General features: G+C 40.3%; 3 protein-coding genes and 1 pseudogene across 3 annotated transcripts; 3 read left to right on the forward strand and 1 right to left on the reverse strand.

Moving 5' to 3' along the window:
- The first annotated feature begins 1806 nt into the window (after positions 1-1806).
- On the forward strand, positions 1807-7248 carry LOC137941783 (phosphate transporter PHO1 homolog 1-like). The gene is made up of 14 exons (XM_068787363.1): positions 1807-2052; positions 2547-2847; positions 3315-3711; positions 3964-4012; positions 4098-4169; positions 4264-4393; positions 4558-4678; positions 4781-5030; positions 5112-5216; positions 5318-5362; positions 5472-5624; positions 5692-5970; positions 6542-6678; positions 6968-7248. Exons 1-14 carry the CDS (start codon positions 1807-1809, stop codon positions 7053-7055), a joined length of 2373 nt encoding a protein of 790 aa, XP_068643464.1. The 3' UTR covers positions 7056-7248.
- On the forward strand, positions 7065-10154 carry LOC137940882 (ribosomal RNA small subunit methyltransferase NEP1-like; annotated as a pseudogene).
- Positions 10155-10981: 827 nt separating this feature from the next.
- Positions 10982-13776, forward strand: LOC137941316 (uncharacterized). Its single transcript, XM_068786665.1, has 4 exons — positions 10982-11264; positions 11508-11670; positions 12308-12436; positions 13250-13776. Exons 1-4 carry the CDS (start codon positions 11140-11142, stop codon positions 13349-13351), a joined length of 519 nt encoding a protein of 172 aa, XP_068642766.1. The 5' UTR covers positions 10982-11139; the 3' UTR covers positions 13352-13776.
- LOC137941315 (proline-rich extensin-like protein EPR1) lies at positions 13744-16942 on the reverse strand. The gene is made up of 2 exons (XM_068786664.1): positions 14571-16942; positions 13744-14272 (listed from the first exon to the last, which is right to left on the reverse strand). The coding sequence occupies exons 1-2, from the start codon at positions 16866-16868 to the stop codon at positions 14177-14179; spliced, it is 2394 nt and encodes a 797-aa protein (XP_068642765.1). The 5' UTR covers positions 16869-16942; the 3' UTR covers positions 13744-14176.
- Between the last annotated feature and the right edge of the window lie 263 nt (positions 16943-17205).

A 17205-nucleotide genomic window follows, 5' to 3' on the forward strand; every position in this document is an offset into this window, starting at 1 on the left:
ACTCATATTATTTATTATATTCATGATTTTTAATATTATATTAAATTACTAATTTAAGAGTGATAATTAAAATATAATAAAAGTAAAAATTTGATCAAATGTCTAGCGTAAATATTTTTGTTTACTTATTATATTTTTATAATTAATTAATTATTATTTTTTATTTATTATATTAATTTAGACTAAACAAAATCTATCTTATTTTATTAATAAATTACCCTATTTATTTATTTGTTATATTCAAACTTTTAATAGTATATTAACTTACTAGTGATAATTTAGATATTGTAAAAATAAGAATTTGATTAAATATCTATACATCAACCACATTGTTTAGGTAAATATAATTTTTATATTTAATTAATTTAATAATTTATTTTTAAAATTAAAATATTTTTATCTTATTTTTAATTAATTTTTAAAATAAAAATATCTTAATAAAATTAAATCTATCATAGTATTTTATTAATAAATTCATTAACATAAAAAAGTATTTTACACTGTAATTTTTATTGAGCATATTAATACAAAAAAATAATTCACTGTCACTATTTAATTAACTTGCGTGATGCTTCAATCGGCTTCCTTGAATCATTGTCAAACTCGTTGACTCAGGTTATTAACTACGTATTGATCTTTAAAAGCATAAAACCTCGACATCCATTATTCTGAAAAATGTCCTACAATCAGAGGTAGCTCGCGAACTACTAAAAATCGAATTGGGACAAGAGTGACAAAGTAGTAAGGGGAGGTGGGATCGTGGGGGTGCCGATCCTCCGCTTCCCTGCGCACCAACCAAACAAACAAACAAACAAAAAAAAAAAAGGCAATGACTTCCGACTCAGACTAGCATTTGCAGGCCCTTCTCTTGGGGTTTCATCATTTGCTTTGGGCCCCAACGTTGTTGTATAAAAATGTAAAACCAAAATCAAGGCCAAAAACTAAAAATAGTGGAGGAGACGAAGAAAAAGACGAATCAGTGTGGGGAGCAGCAGCTAAGGGTGCGGAAAACATCGTATCTTTTGAGTCATCCCCATTCCACAATCCACAAACTCACCTGAGAGAGATGCGATGTCAATTTTCCGCAATTATATCCTCTCACGGAACCACGAAAGTTGAAGATGAACTGGGTAGAGAGAGACGGAGGGAGGGAGGGAATACCGGAATAGCGCGAGTGGACGGAACCAAATTTCGTATGTAGCGGTGGCGCCAAGACCATTGGCATTCAGGGCACAAGTTGGGCAAGGAGTAATCAGCAACGGACAGAGAGAAGGGAATAATCTTATCTTAACGATACTTGGAAAAAGATGAGATATCCATCGGGAGCGAAGGGTTTGTTCTTGATAGTTGCCTAAAGTATCAAGCATAATTCTCACGTGGGGTCCTTTAATTTCAAATAAATATATTTAAATGATATTGCAAAGTTTATATCTTTATGAAAGGCAAGGGTATCATGGTCAGATCAAGTCATTAATGCCCCATGGAGCCCACTCGCCGGACGGCCGCCCCTTCGAGCATTTTCCGGCGAATCGAGCCTCCAGGCCATTCAAGTGGAAGATGGGAAATGAGGATAATAATAATCTGCTATGTCAATGGGCGGATATTTCAGTATGTGCTGTCGAGCATCGGTACGACCCGGCAGCAAAGTCTTCAATCACTTTCCTTTTCACTGCTCCGGTGCCCATAAATAGATTTCCTGGCCTCCTTGCAGAACTCGCTCCTTCACAATATCGTACTCTCCGGCTCCGAGCTCTCTCGCTTTCCCCCTTGTTCTCACTCTGCTAGAGCTTGTGCAGCTGATCAGAGATGGTGAAATTCTCAAAGCAGTTTGAAGGGCAGCTGGTGCCTGAGTGGAAGGAGGCATTCGTGGATTACTGGCAGCTCAAGAAGGACCTTAAGAGGATCCACTCGTTGAATGCTCAACATGCTGGCACTCAGATACATGAGAAAGAGAAGAAATCCAAGTGTTCTTTCTCTTGCAATGTCCTTTCGCCTTTGTTCAGGAAATTGTCCGCTTACGGCCATGAACGTAAAGAGCATGGAGTCATTCAGGCATTCATCCTTCTTTCTCTCTCTCTCCGATATTTCATCTGCTTCCTTTCTACTCTCTTCTTTTCATCGGCCTCGGTGCTTTCACATCCTGCATCTCGCAACATATCCTCCTTTTTTTTTTTTTATCTAATTTCCGCTCTACGTTCACTTTCTTCTATGTTTTCTTTTAGTTCATGTTCTGAATCTTCTGATTGCAACTCCGATGAGTTTTACAGGCTTGTTTTCGTTAACCGATCACATCTTTTTCAATTCTGAGTCCAGCCGTTTTTCTGCTCGTAGTATTTTCTTTAATAATATCAATCATATCAAGGCGTGTGCTTTCCGCTCTTTTTTTCACACTTTTTACAGCCACCATGTCGACGTGGTTTCATGTCTGAGTCGCTGTTCCACTTGTCCCCCGCCCCATTCTGTCACTCTCTCTCTTCCCCACTCCTGCTCTATGATTTTAATCATCGTACACTATTTTAATGCGATTTGATGCTGTTCCTGACCAGGTTCACAAGAAGCTGGCGTCCTCGGCTAGTAAAGGAGACGTCTACGAGACTGAACTGCTCGACCAGTTCGCAGACACCGATGCCGCCAGGGACTTCTTCTCGCGACTCGATCTCCAGCTTAATAAAGTTAATCAGTTCTACAAGAACAAAGAGAAAGAATTCATAGAGAGAGGAGAATCATTAAAGAAACAAATGGAGATCCTCCTCGAACTAAAGGTCGCACTGAAGCAGCAGCGAGACAAGACGGTTCCCTCGCAGGATTCCAGGGAGGATCCCTCCATCTCCTGCTCCATCACTTGTGGTATGTGTTCTTTTGCTTACTTCTTGACGGCATCGAAATTATGGTCTTGGTGTAGGGTGATCTGATATAATGCTATGGGTGGCGCCTTTATCTTGATCTGTCACCAACTTTGGAAAAGTATAAAATGCGAAAGGCAAGATCGCTTTATCATATTTTTTGTAGCTTTCTTCGACAACAGAGAGATGTGGTTTCTTAGTGGAAGTAAATGCCTATGAGCTTTACATGGGTGGTAGAGTCCATCGTTGAGCATTGCTGTTACGAAATATCTCCATTTATTCATCTCCATTAAAGCATAAATCCAGCTAAAAGTGAACTTATTCATCCCCAGAAGATCACGATCTGATCATCATTGAAAGTTTGCATAGCTTGCACGTCCACTGAACTTGTTGGGTAGTGCATGAAATTATCTTATTATGTTTAGCTGATAGAGAGACCCTGATCAACTGCGCTGTTGGGTTTGTGAACAGAGGATCATGAAGCGGGTAAGGACACAACGGAGCAAGACGATTCAATCTGCGAGTTTGGCAAAAACGAAGGAGAATTTTCCGAGTCTCCCAGAGCAGACGAGGAAGGGAGGTTGATGAGGATGAAGAAGGAAGCAAGCAAGTTGAAGAGTCTCTCTGGCAAGGTCATTACTTGCCAAGGGAAGAATCTGAGGATTAACATCCCATTGACTACTCCTTCTCGAACCCTCTCGGCGATTACTTACTTGGTCTGGGATGATTTGGTTAACCAGTCCAAGAAATGTGGCCCAGAAGGCAGTAAACTGAACATCAACAAAACAAAGATCCACCATGCAGAGAAGATGATCAAAGGAGCTTTTGTTGAGCTTTATAAAGGATTGGGATTTCTCAAATCGTACAGGTAACTTTATGTTTTTTGTTGTGCTGAAGATTAATCCGAAATGCAGAAACAAGGTGACTGCAATATTCGTTTAATATCATATACATGTATGCTCCGAAATGCACTGGATTTAACATATATTAGATATGGAAACATTTTCTTCATGTTTATAAACCAATCACGAAGAGAATAAATTCTCAGCTGCCATGATTCGATGATAAGAATCTTTTGCAATATTAAACCGTCTAAATACTCTTTCGTCTGATGCTTCAGGAACTTGAACATGCTTGCTTTTGCGAAGATACTGAAGAAATTTGACAAGGTGAGAAAGGGCCTTAATGAAAATTGACGCGAGATTGTTTCTCAGAACTGGATTAACTTTGCCTTGTTTCCTTTTGAGTTTTCAGGTCACAGGAAAGCAAGTTCTTCCCATTTATCTCAAAGTGGTGGAGAGCTCGCACTTCGACAGCTCTGACAAGGTAAAAAATTATCCCAATTGTGTTACAAGAGCTATTAAGTGATAACCCATATTAAAATATTGTTCTTGAACCTGATTGATCTCATCAATGGCAGGGAGTAAAATTAATGGACGAAGTCGAGGACCTATTCATAAAACATTTTGCCGAGGAAGACAAAAGGAAGGCTATGAAGTACCTGAGACCCACTCAAAGGAAAGAATCCCATGCAGTCACTTTTTTCATTGGTGAGCATCTTTTATCTCTTGGTTGAAATATGACAATCAACAAATGGATTTAAGTTGCTCTTTCTTAGAACCATTCCCTTCATAAGAGCATCGTTCAAGCCGCTTTTGATCGCATTTTGTTATCAACTGAGAGTCCAATTCCAGCTAATCTCCGTTGTTATCAGGTCTTTTCACCGGATGCTTCATAGCTCTCTTTGCTGGTTATGTGATAATGGCACATATAGCTGGAATGTACACCCGCCAGTCAGATACTGTCTACATGGAAACAGTCTATCCAGTTCTCAGGCAAGTACCCATCACTATTCTTTCTCTCTTTCATAAGTGAGCAGAGCGCTTGCTTACTTACAAGTGGTGCTTACATGACTTTCATCTCTGTGCTCTTTGCAGTATGTTTAGTCTACTGTTTCTGCATCTGTTTCTTTACGGATGCAACATTTTCTTGTGGAGAAGAGCTCGCATAAACTACAGCTTTATATTTGAATTTGCCCCCACAAGGGAGCTAAAGTATAGGGATGTCTTCTTGATATGTACTACATCTATGACTATTGTGGTGGGAGCCATGTTTGCTCATCTCACTCTCATTGCAAGGGGGTATTCGTTGATCGAAACCCACACAATTCCTGGCATTCTCCTACTGGTAAACTCATTTCCCCTGAATTGATAATAATACTCTGTTCTTAGTCTGATGATATTACCCTGTTCTTCCTCCTTTCTGCAGTTTTTCCCGTTGATGCTGTTCTGCCCCTTCAACATCCTTTACCGTTCCAGCCGTTTTCATTTTATACAGGTTATCAGAAATATCATCTTATCACCTCTCTACAAGGTATGGTTTTTCAAGTTAAAATAGATCGCAATAGAAGAATTTGCTTGTTGTTCTAGAAATCAAGAACAACTTAATTAGTTTCTTCTTACTTACTTTTTCAGGTGGTCATGGTGGATTTCTTCATGGCTGATCAACTCTGTAGTCAGGTTCAAACTCATTCTTTACTGCAACTTGACAATTGAAGTAAGAGAAAAATAAAGTTCTTGTCAGCTCGATTACTAACTAACATAATCTTCCGTTTTTATCTCTGAGCAGGTGCCGATGCTAAGGAGCCTGGAGTATGTTGCTTGCTACTACATAACCGGGAGTTACAAGACTCAGGATTATGGGTTGTGCATGAGAACAAAGCATTACAGAGATTTGGCTTATGCAGTTTCCTTCCTGCCCTACTACTGGAGAGCAATGCAGGTATAAAAATATTAATCCTTTTTTATGTACTTCATCAAGGCTCTAACATTGTGTCTACTTTATCCAGTGTGCCAGGAGATGGTTTGACGAAGGGCAAACAAGTCACCTGGTGAACTTAGGCAAGTATGTCTCTGCTATGGTGGCTGCAGGGGCCAAAGTGGCCTACGAGAAGGAAAAGAGTGGGGGATGGCTATCTCTTGTAGTAGTCATGTCAAGCAGTGCAACTGTGTACCAGTTATACTGGGACTTTGTGAAGGACTGGGGTTTGCTCCAACCCAACTCCAAAAATCCCTGGCTTAGGAATGAGTTGATGCTTCGTCGAAAGTGCGTTTACTTTTTATCCATGGTATATTTCTCGATTCACTGCCGCCATCCCAAATTGCCAATTGAGATTATTCTAACCTAAATCTGATCATTGTGATACACGGCACAATAGCTTACTGTTTGGAATCCTATGGGAAAGAAAAGGAAATGAGAATTTGACCGTTAATATTTCCAAAAATAGTTAGTGAAAAGGAGAATTTGATCATTATCTCATTTTCACTAATTATTTTTGGGAACGATAATGGTCAAATTCTCATTTTCTTTTATTTTCTTAAGGTTCCAAACAGACCCTTAGTGATCCAAGTGGACGCATATACTATTAGCCGGAATTGAATACAAGATTGACAATGTGGTCTCAGTATCTCATGGAATGGTTCTTCACTGAACAAAACCATACATTAGTTCTCTAGTCTCTGTGATGGCTCCATTAAAGGATCAGCTTCTGTTCTTGTGTGCATGAGTCAAGAGGCCAGGCCATTAGAACAAATAAACTGATATACTAGTGCGGAGTTTAGGTTAATATACCTTCATTTCCCGTTATGATCTCTTAAACTAAGTGGACTTAAATCAGAAGCATTGGGTATGTTTTGCAGGGTTTAAATCTTATTCTCCGGCTAGCTTGGTTACAAACAGTTCTTCACTCCAATTTTGGGAGTGTTGATTACAGAGTTACAGGATTCTTTTTGGCTGCCCTTGAAGTGATTCGACGAGGGCAGTGGAATTTTTACAGGTAAGTCAATGATCTCCCTTCGTCTTCACTCTAAAGACACTAAAAGCAACTTCTATAATTACCAAAGCTCAGAAAGTAGAGTCTTCTTTCTTCCCGTTCCTTCACAATCATTCATTTGGACCACTTAGCAGAGCTTCTTCTAAAAGAAATCATGGGGTTCCCAGGCCAAATTCTCCTTGTAAAAATAGTAGTATCAATGTTTCATGCTCAACCAAAATGCAAGTTGCAGAGAAGTGTTGTTTTGGATTCCAATCCCGTTTCACTCACTATCAGATTTTGAATGGTCCAGGTTAGAGAATGAGCATCTGAACAACGCTGGCAAATTCAGAGCTGTCAAGACTGTACCACTCCCTTTCCATGAAGTGGATCAAGATTAATTCCCTCCAATGGTGGTGAGAGCTTCAAGTACCGGACAAAAGGAAGCTTACCCAATTGACCGGGGTAAAGTCTCTCATGGAACTCCAAGAGACTCGTCATACATTCCAAAGTCCTCTTTGGGACCAGGGAGAACAGAACCAATACGTGCTGTATACGGAACAGAATAAAATTGTAAAAAAAAAAATCAGAAGAAGGAACATTGCCATCTTTACCTGATTCTTTGTAGCTATGTCTGCTTGCAGTTTTTCACAAGCCATGTTCGGTTTTGCCCTGAGAGGCAAAAGTATGAGGTTCAGCACGTAAGAGGCTTAAAATGATCCTGGGGATCATGTGGAAACCAACTTTCCTCCCTCACTCTTCTTACAATGAGGAGTTATTTCTAAACCAATTAATTAGCGCGTTTAAATAATACCTCTTTAATAGAATCTAATTAACAATTATAAACTTGTTGTGGGCTAAATTTATAAAAGGAATAAATGTATTTTCGAGATTAAAGTTCGCGTTAGAATCATGTTCAAGCGCGCTCTGGAGTCTCGAGTCTCAACTTTACTATTCTAATTGCCATTGGCTCTTCCTTCCCTGCGCGCCGACGACGGAAGACGATGGTACGGCCATACGGAGTGAAAGAGGAAAGTAGAGTTTGTCGACCCTGGTAGAGAACCGGAAGAGGTAGGAACTGAGGATGAGACAACTGAAGGAAACGGAGATGACGTGAAAGAAGGCGAGGAAGGCTTAGATGAGTTGCCAGGAATTCCCATTTTACCCACAAAACAGACACCCAATGGTGGCGTCATCTTTGTCCTCGAGAAGGCAACGCTTGAAGTGGCCAAAGTTGGAAAGGTAGGAAGGAACTCACTTCATTCTCTGGCATTCTGTGGTTCAGAACTGTGTGGTACTTGGAAGTTGGAAGCTGGGAATTTGTTGTTCCTTTTATAGGATTTTCTGTTTGGCGGACTTCACGTCTCGATTGCTTTCCGTTTGAGTTAGTTTCAGTAATTTTAGTTCAAATCTCTTGCTAAAATCAATTCGTGGTTCTGGTTCAGAGTTGAATTTTGTTCTATACTTTCAGATATCCTGTTGTTTTGTCTGCTTATTTGCTGTTTTTGGGTGCCTTTCTATGGTTGGTTCGATCTTTTCGTTTGGTAAATGCATTTTTTGAATTCGTTTCATTTTAATGGCGCTTGTCTGTCATATTACTTTCATCAGGAATGCTTTTCTTTGATTCTATTGGACATACAGACACTCAAATACTACATCAGTGGCTAGGTGCAATTTACTGATCAGGACTACTTCGATACCACGTCATATAATAATTGAATTGTGCTTTCTAGATTTATTTTTCTTTAAATTATCACCGGTTTCTGCACTATTTTTAGCATAATTTTGATTTCGATTTAACAATGATTATAGTATCCAAACGATCAGTACGACTAGATGTTTCTTTTGTGGGAAAATTGACGAAGAACAGCTTTTAGAGTTTGTTATGTCTTACTATTTCCATGTAATAAAGTTTTAAAGGATATCTATCTTTTGGAAATTATCTTTTCGAGTGAAAATTGGTTGATCCTCTTCGACATGGTTCTTTTTAATCCTTATCCTGGAACAGTTTCTTCTACAACTAAAAAAAAAGGGGGGTTCCTTCCTTCCATGTAGGATACGTCTTTTAGGGTTTGGATGTTTCTTGGGCTAATGTAGGTTTGACATTTTTCAGTCTAGGTTTATGACTCTGCTTCATGGAAGTTAGCATTTTCGTAGGTTTAGGATTTACACTTCTTTTTTCAGTTCTCAGGATCTACATTAGTTGCCTTTGAGGAGTTCTAATAATTCTTATGCATTTTAACTATTCTGAGAAGAAGAATCTGAAGTTCTAATCATCATATCTGTTTATTATTTGCCACAGATGTATCAGATTTTGAATTCGGATGATCATGCCAAGGAAACATAGACGGGATCCTGCAGAGTACAGGCCTGACATTGTTCATCAGGTATCAAGCTTCTATGACTCAAAAACTTGTATGTTCTTTGCTTCGATCTTAGCTGGTAGGAGTCTTTTAGTACTTCTCTTCAACTGGATCTTGGAATATATAAATTTTCTCATATAATGGGAAACAATTGTAGTAAAATAAAGGCCTAGTTTTGATCCTTAATACTGTTAAAAAAATTTACGTTTCTTTCTATGTAACCATCAAAGCCTGAGTGTGTTACTGAAGCCGATGGACGGAGTTTTTTTTTAAGTAGAATGGGCAAAGTTCTTTCTTGCATGAGCATAACGGAAAGCAACTAAAAGAACTCACTATGTTAATACGTATCATGCAGTTATGAACACTTGTGCTGATGAGCCTGCAAGCATTTTGACAGCAAGTGTAAACAATCAAAGCTTGGGACTGCTATTAACCATGAGTATTTAGTATTTTTGTGGATAATTTTGCAGGCACTCCTGGCAATACTTGATAGCCCCCTTAATAAAGCTGGGAGGCTGAGAGCTCTTTATGTGAGAACTGAGAAGGGGGTGCTTTTTCAAGTAAAACCACATGTTCGAATGCCAAAAACATTTAAGCGTTTTGCTGGGCTTATGTGTAAGTTAGCACTTTGTGAGCAAACCCATGTGTGGGTGCACATACTTTCTCATTAATTGTCTACTCAAATAGAAGTTAACTACATTATATTTGTTATTTATTTGTTGTTATTTTTCTTATGGTGTTCACTGCAGTGCAACTACTACAGAAGTTAAGTGTAACTGCTTCTGGTAAGCGTGAAAAACTTTTGCAGGTGATCAAGAACCCAGTAACTAGGTATTTACCAGTCAACTCGCGTAAGATAGGTGGGAATCCAGTTTTCCATAAACCATTCAATACCTTACTGGCATCCTAAGAGTATTTCCTGATTGCGAGATTATGTTGCTGCTGCGAGTGATGATGTTGATCTTGTCTTTGTGGAATGTTCGTAGCTAATGGACTTCTCTGGTTTTATGTTACTCAATGAATCTCTTTCAAGACTTCTGGAAGACTTTACACATTGTCTGCTCGAATGCTTATTTTGTTAATAATGTATGAGATTATAACCAGGCAATTGATAAGGATAATACAGATGATTTTATATCAGGTGAGTCACTATTCATACGTTAGTTTATAGAAAACATTTTGTCTGAATGTAGGATTCATTGTACATACAGTTGTTTAAACAAATTATGTGCAGATTAATCGAAGTTGGAAGAATATAAGATAGTTCAAAAGAAATGTAATCAGCGAGGAGGGGAGAGGGTTCTGAAGGCATCTTCTCCTGGCATTACTTTTTCTTTGTAGCTGATAATGCTTTCAATCACCTGTTTGCAGTTTCTGGTTATCCGTTGAGTGCTGCATGTTGTATAGGAAGAATTTGCAATGCTTTGGAGCAAAAATGTAAGATTTTGTGAAGCCCGTTGGCATTAATCATCTTATTTATAAGTGCTAATTTGTAAAATCCATTCAGGGGAGGAGTATCCCTTAAATCCATTGCAATCTGGTAAATTGATTCGTCTCTTCTTGTAATCCATAAGACCTCAGTTGCATCTTTCCTTCAAAATTCTTAGTAATCTTTCTGTGTTTCTGCGCTTCTCTGAAGTAGAACTTGAGTTGAAGTGTGAAGGCCATATTGTTCAAATTATTGTTTTTTCTTTCGAACTTGGGAACTAACTAGAATCAAAGCCAATTAAATTCTCAAATTTCTCAGTCAGACTGAGATTCGTGAGTCCGGTGACTGGACTCAGCTTGAATTAGGAGGGACTCGCCCATTACAGAGGGTCGAGTGTGATCCACCTGATTCGCTCTTTCCGATTTGTCATGGGTCGATTCTGTGAGTTGGAATTGGACCACGGCCTTCACATTGCTGGGCATTTTAATTGCAAATTTCAAGCATCGTATCTGAAGTCTGAACCCATTATCGAGACATTCCAGTCCACAGTCTACTGGACCTTTCCGGTACTGTTTTCTAAGGAAGACAACCGGCTCCCGCCGTCCCGTCTGCCTTCGTTTCAATTCGCCGATTACCGAGACGTTACAGAAGGCTTTTCCAGTTTCCACGACTGCAGCTATTGCAAGTCCTAAGATGGCCGCTGGAGCAGTCCGTTGCAGCGTAACTTTCGCGTCTTGGCTGTTGGTGACGGCAACATCTTCTACAACTGCAAGCTTTCCTTTTCCTCGTTTAAATCTTCACTCAAGGAAACTTTTGCGGTTAGTCTTCTCTTTCCCTTATGTTCGTGTATTCCACGAGCCTGTCTTCGTTTCGATGACAAGTGAAATTCCGGCATATAGTTGCTTTTGACTACATAATCGTCAGTTTTCGCCGACGGGTTCAAGGCTACTCTTGATTATTTTACTCTATTTTTCTTGTTTGCCAAAATGATTTCTCCTCAAGGCCTAGTTTTAGTTTTCCTACGGCTGCTTCCGCGACTAATGCCTTTTGTCTTGTTTCAGCCTCCGGATAGCTCATCGTGCTGGTTGGTCACCTAAACCTAAACAAGGTTCCCATATGTTTGCAAACCTTGGATATGAACATAATAATTCTGAACTGCCCCAGGAATCTGAATCGTCACCTTCTCTGGAAGAAAGTTTCGATTCTAACAGTTCTAATTTCGAGGTAGATTGTTTAATCAACATCTCATGCATCTTCTTATCTGTCTATTAAGCTTTTTATATCTAAGAGTTGTTGTGCTTTTGCGTACATAGGCTGAAAGCTAATTAACCACCATATATTCGATTTCAAATACCTTACATAATGCTAGTCTTGTAATTTTGGGTGGTGAAATGGGACTTTATCGTTGTTTTATCATTTAGTTGCAGTTTGTGCTCTTGCATAATGGGTGTAAGATTTGGTGGCTGTGTATGTCATGTCATTTAGTCTACTTAAACAGTAGCCTTCCTCTCTTAGCCTTATGGTGTGGTTAAGTCATATATCTGTTATCAATCTTATGATTTGTAAGCATTTCAGGAGAGGGTTATGAGTTGAAGTAAAATAGTTTTAGGTCTGCCTGTCAAGTTGATCTTACTTTATGAGAATGAACTATTTAGAAGATATAGATAATAGATTGCTAAAAAAAAAAAAAAAGATAAATCCCGCATGTTATTCACCATTTATTAGGATATACCGAGATGATAGTATTTAATGTGAGCCTTGTATGCCTAAAATAAGTTGAACCTACAGATGATTGAGGTTACTTTTTTTTGTTTTAAAGTTCTAAAATTTTTCCTTACTTATTTTTTCTTGTGTATTTTAGGATGCTACTGTTGATATAAAGCTTCCAAGGAGAAGTCTGCTTGTGCAGTTCACCTGCGATGCATGTGGTGGAAGATCACAAAGGCTTATCAATAGACTAGCTTATGAACGTGGAACAGTTTTTGTGCAGGTATGTTGAATTTTATTGCCACAATGCCATCCAGTTTTGTCATATCGTCATTTGAATCTGTTGCTCAAGAACATTCTTTTTTGTTGGTTATTTTTGTGCACTTCTTGAAGCATTTTATGCCATCCATTTCTAGACTTTTATATGCTAGATGTTGAACAATCTGAGAAAAATATCAGGTATAAACTCTTATGGGACACTGATGTGTTCAGTGTTCTGTATCTTGAATATTTTATTTTCTCCAAATCGTATTTTGATCTTTACTTGCATGATTTTGGCAATTATTTTGTTCTGTACTTGAGTAATGGAAAGGTCCAGAGAGCCTGGTCAAGTGCGTACAATGTCATTGAGATAAGGGCACTATTCAGAATATCTGTTGAAATCTCTTATTACAGTGGATCCTCAAAGAAATGTTCTTCCTTTCCATGGCCTCTGGTATTGTACCTTTGGTCTTCCTTTTCTTTCCAAAAAGATTATCATGGGGATAGTGTGTAAATTTGATTTGAACCAGGCATTACAGCTTGCAACTGCATTAAAGATGAACTATAGATTGTATTGTTTATGTAGATGATAATTTCATTGGTAGAAACATTACCACTTGTGTGCTTAAATTAGAGTTACATCAAAGCTTCTGTACACACTTGAGTTGATAATCTTATCTCTGTGATTTCAGTTTTGGTTGAACTGCCTTTATTTAATCAATCTTGAAGACATAGGAACATTTTTTTTTTCCTTGAATTGGCCAGATATTGGAACATTTCATTCTGTCTTTTCATATTACCCCATTTTTCATATTAAAATTGTTTTTCCAACCAGTGTGCAGGCTGCCTTCAGCATCACAAATTAGTTGACAACCTCAGTCTTGTAGTTGAGTATGATTTGAGGGAGGAAGCGGGGTCAGATGAAAGCATGGACTAGTTCCTCAGTGATCCAGAAAGATGTCGGGTTTTTTGGCTACATACTATGACTCAAAAGTACTTTCAAATTTGGCTCATACGGATTACTCATTTTAAGCTCAGCAATCCAGATATGAATCATGATGCCAACTGAGGGATGAAGGCCAAAGCTTTCATCTTTTATTTGAGTGAAGATCATACACCAATTGGATTTTCTATGTTTGACATGAATGAGTAGAACTACTTAAAATGTCAGTTTCTTATTACAGATACAGCTGAAGGCCAGTTTAAAATATCATATATTGGTCTGCTTGACATTTTCAATGTAAATTCAGCCTTGTTATAGATTAAACGCAAGTAGTAGAAGAAGAAGAGTAATGTTAGAGAGGTGCAAAAGCAAAAAATTGGAAAGAATGGGGAAAAACCTTCATTCAGGTAATTTTTCTTTCAATTTCATAGAATCCTTTTATGTTCTAGGGCATATAGTACAATTATACCAATACCCCTAAGCTTAACTCTACCATATAAACCCTCACACACAGACTAATTACATAACTGGCACTCCCTCTAACATTCAAATACTCAGAGCACTGCTAATTCCCCAGTTTTTACCATATAAACCCTCACACACAGACTAATTACATAACTGACACTCCCTCTAACATTCAAATACTCAGAGCACTGCTAATTCCCCAGTTTTTCTGTGACTGCATCACTCATCTCCATTGGTGTCTGCTCATAGAGCGAGCCTTCCAATTCCAAGGTATATCACTTAGCAAATATACAAGTGAAAAATCGATGCTGTTTAGCAACTATAAGAAAGGTGCGATATAAAATGCTCTGAGCACTAGAGCATGTACTCCAACAGAACAAAAGCAGCTAAGCCAACACCCACTGATGATGCCATCTGACCACCATGGAAATTAACCACAATCTGTCCGTTCTGCATGTAACAAGAGGAACAGTTTTGCCTATATCAATTCAACAAAAAAGAACAAAATGACATGCAACAAAAGAAAAATTGTCACTAACTTTTCTGGAGCATATGCTGATGAGTAGCATCTCTTGGATCAATCATAAATATTTGTTGTTCTACCTCAAATTTCTTATAACTCAGGCAGATGCTACTTCCTGGCTATGACCTATCCAAGAGACTCTTACCACCCATATCATCTACCATTAACTTTTTCTTCACTAAATAATTTAACTTGTAAACTATACTAATATATAAGGCACATTACCATGTCTGGTGTGGGTGCGGGAGCCATTATATCATTGGAGTCTTCGGCCTTTGGTGGAAGAGACTTTATTGGGGCTGGCGGGCTCACAACTGGTGCAGGCACAGGTTCATGATGGTGATGCTTCTTCTTTTTCTTTGTGTCTGTCTTTGTGGCTGCGGGTGCAGGTGCCTTTTCTGATGGTGATGCCACTGGTGGCAAGGTTGGTGGGCTCGCTGCAGGTGCTGGTGTCGGTGGTGTTTTCACAGTGGGCGAGGGTGCTGGTGGTGCTTTTACAGGTGAAGGTGAAACTTGTGGTGGGGGTGGAACAGGTGTGGGAGGCGGAGGTGATGTGGGGCTAAGTGGTACTGCTGGTGGTGGTGTAAGTGGAGTGGGTGGTGGTGGAAATGATAATGGCGGAGATGATTGTGAAGGTGGACTTTGGATTGCAGGAGGTGGTGTAGTTTGTGTTGTTTGGTTGGCGGGGCTTAAAGAAGGCACTGATTTTGGTGATGATGAGGATGGCAAAGGTGGGGGCAGTGGTGAAGTTGGCAATGAAGATGATGGACTTGGTGGCGGAGTTTGGGCAGATGTGGTTGGAGTTTGCATTGGTGGGTTAACTGGATTGAAAGATTGTGGTGGTGGCTGTGTTGCTGGTGGTATTGATGCAGCAGAACTTGGGGGTGTCTGGGCCACAGCTGGTGGTGGTATTGGTGTGTGTGCCAGTGGTGTTTTCTCCACTGTTGGAGTAGGAGGGGCCACTGAGGGTGTTTGAGCCATTGCTTGTGGTGGTGTTGGTGGAACTGTGGCTGGTGTTTGGGTCACTGTCACTGATGAGGTAGGCACTGCTGCAGAAGGCTCTTTGGCCACTGCCCCTGGAGGTGTAGGCAAGGCTGTCACTGGGGTTTGGGTCATTGCAAGTGGTGGTGTAGGTACGGTTGCTGTGGGTGTTTGCACCATGAAAGGTGGTGGCAGAGACAAAGTTGTCATGGGTGTCTGTGGGGCCATTGTCACTGGTGCTTCGGGCAGGGCTGCTTCAGGTGTTTGGGCTACTGCCACTGGTGCTGTAGGTATGGTTGCTTGAGGTGTCTGGGCCACTGTCATTGGTGATGTAGGTAGCGCTGCTACAGGTGTTTGTGCCCCATATATTGGTGTAGGCAGAGCTGCCAAGGGTGTTTGGGCTACTGTTGTTGATGTTGAAGGTGGGGACGTGGGGGTTGCTTGGGCTACTGTCCCGGAATGCTTAGGTGGTGGAGATGAGGTAGGTGGTGAAGCTTGAGCAGGAACCAGTGAACTTAGCTGTGATGGGCTGGCTGGGCTTGAGGACAATGTTGGCGACGGTGATGAGGTGGGGAATGTGGTACTAATGGGTGTTTGGGCCATTGCAGCTGGTGTAGGAGGGCCTGTCACTGGTACTTGACCTGCTGGTACTGGTTGTGCAATTGGGGCTGCTGGTACTGGTTGTGCAATTGGGGCTGCTGGTTGTGTAGGTGGAGCCATCCCTGACACTTGTGTTTCTTTTACTGCTTGTGTAGGTGAAGTTGCAGAAGGTGTTGTCGCCACTGCTGTTGGTTGTGTAGGTGGTGCCATTGCAGGTGATTCTGAAGAAACAACCAGTGGTGATTGTGGGGATATTTCAGGTGTTTGGGCCACCAAAATTGGTTGTATAGGTGTGGCTGCCATGGGTGCTTCTGCCACTGGTGCTGATAGTGTAGGCTGTGGAGGTAATGTGGTGGGTGAAGTTTGAAGCCATGGGCTTGTCGGGCTTAAAGACATTGGTGGAGTTGGCTGAGGGGATGATGCAGGGGTTGATGTAGCCTCTTCAACTGATTCTGCCACTGGTAATACCACTGGTGTTTGTACTCTTTCTAGTGGTAAAGGCAAGGCTGGTTGAGGTGTTGCTGTAGGCGTTTGGACCACTATCACTGGTTGCAGTTGTTCAGCTGTTGTTGGTATCTGTGCCACTTCTGGAGATTGCATGAGCAGCATTGGCACAGTTGCTCGGGCTGCTGTCACTAGCGGTGAGGTTGGGACAGTGATGGGAGTTTGAGTCACTACTTTCCACTGTGTGGTCGGAGCGGTTGCGTGCGTTTCTACAACTATTGTTGGTTGTGTAGATGTTGCTGCAGTAGAAGTTTGAGCCACGAACATTGGTTGTGCAGGAGTTGCTGTTGTTGGAGTTCGCAATACTGTTACTTTTGGTATATTCAGGGACTCGGGAGGTGTGGAAGGGGCTGACGCTGGTGCTTGAGCATTGGCAAGACAGAATGGAGTGACCAATAAAGCTATGATGCAGAACCGAGACCAGTACCTTGTGGCCATTGTGTGTGGAGAAGTGGATACAAACTGAGAGGATCGATGTTGGGTGATCAGTGAGTCCTCTGCTTATAATGGATAAACAATCGGTGATCAAAACATTTGTTGGGTATGGAAGGAAAATTGTTCTTTTCATATAGGTGGACGTCTTCTGGTCGCTCTTAAATTTCTCGTACTGTGATCCTGCCATCAAGTGTACTAGTTAATTGCTGTAAAGTGTGGTGATGACAAGTCAATTAGTGGTTTGAAGAGGGAAGTTCACAAGGAAACAGGGCACGTAGTGAGATCTAGGCAGTTAACCTCATAGAAAATCAACTTGGGCGGCACTAAATTGCCAAAAGGA

The sequence above is a fragment of the Aristolochia californica genome, unplaced genomic scaffold, assembly GCF_029961685.1.
Source record: "Aristolochia californica isolate CCGP_79_NKW_82.1479 unplaced genomic scaffold, dmAriCali1.0.hap1 SCAF_9, whole genome shotgun sequence".
Classification (NCBI taxonomy): domain Eukaryota; kingdom Viridiplantae; phylum Streptophyta; class Magnoliopsida; order Piperales; family Aristolochiaceae; genus Aristolochia; species Aristolochia californica.

Coding starts and splice junctions, on each gene's coding strand:
- LOC137941783 (XM_068787363.1), top strand. CDS start 1,807: ATGGTGAAATTCTCAAAGCAGTTTGAAGGGCAGCTGGTGCCTGAGTGG. Junction 4,394..4,557: donor TGCAGTCACTTTTTTCATTG/GTGAGCATCTTT, acceptor CGTTGTTATCAG/GTCTTTTCACCGGATGCTTC. Junction 5,217..5,317: donor TCTTATCACCTCTCTACAAG/GTATGGTTTTTC, acceptor TTACTTTTTCAG/GTGGTCATGGTGGATTTCTT.
- LOC137941316 (XM_068786665.1), top strand. CDS start 11,140: ATGGCCGCTGGAGCAGTCCGTTGCAGCGTAACTTTCGCGTCTTGGCTG. Junction 11,265..11,507: donor CACTCAAGGAAACTTTTGCG/GTTAGTCTTCTC, acceptor GTCTTGTTTCAG/CCTCCGGATAGCTCATCGTG. Junction 11,671..12,307: donor CTAACAGTTCTAATTTCGAG/GTAGATTGTTTA, acceptor TGTGTATTTTAG/GATGCTACTGTTGATATAAA.
- LOC137941315 (XM_068786664.1), bottom strand. CDS start 16,868: ATGGCCACAAGGTACTGGTCTCGGTTCTGCATCATAGCTTTATTGGTC. Junction 14,273..14,570: donor CCGCACCCACACCAGACATG/GTAATGTGCCTT, acceptor TGTTACATGCAG/AACGGACAGATTGTGGTTAA.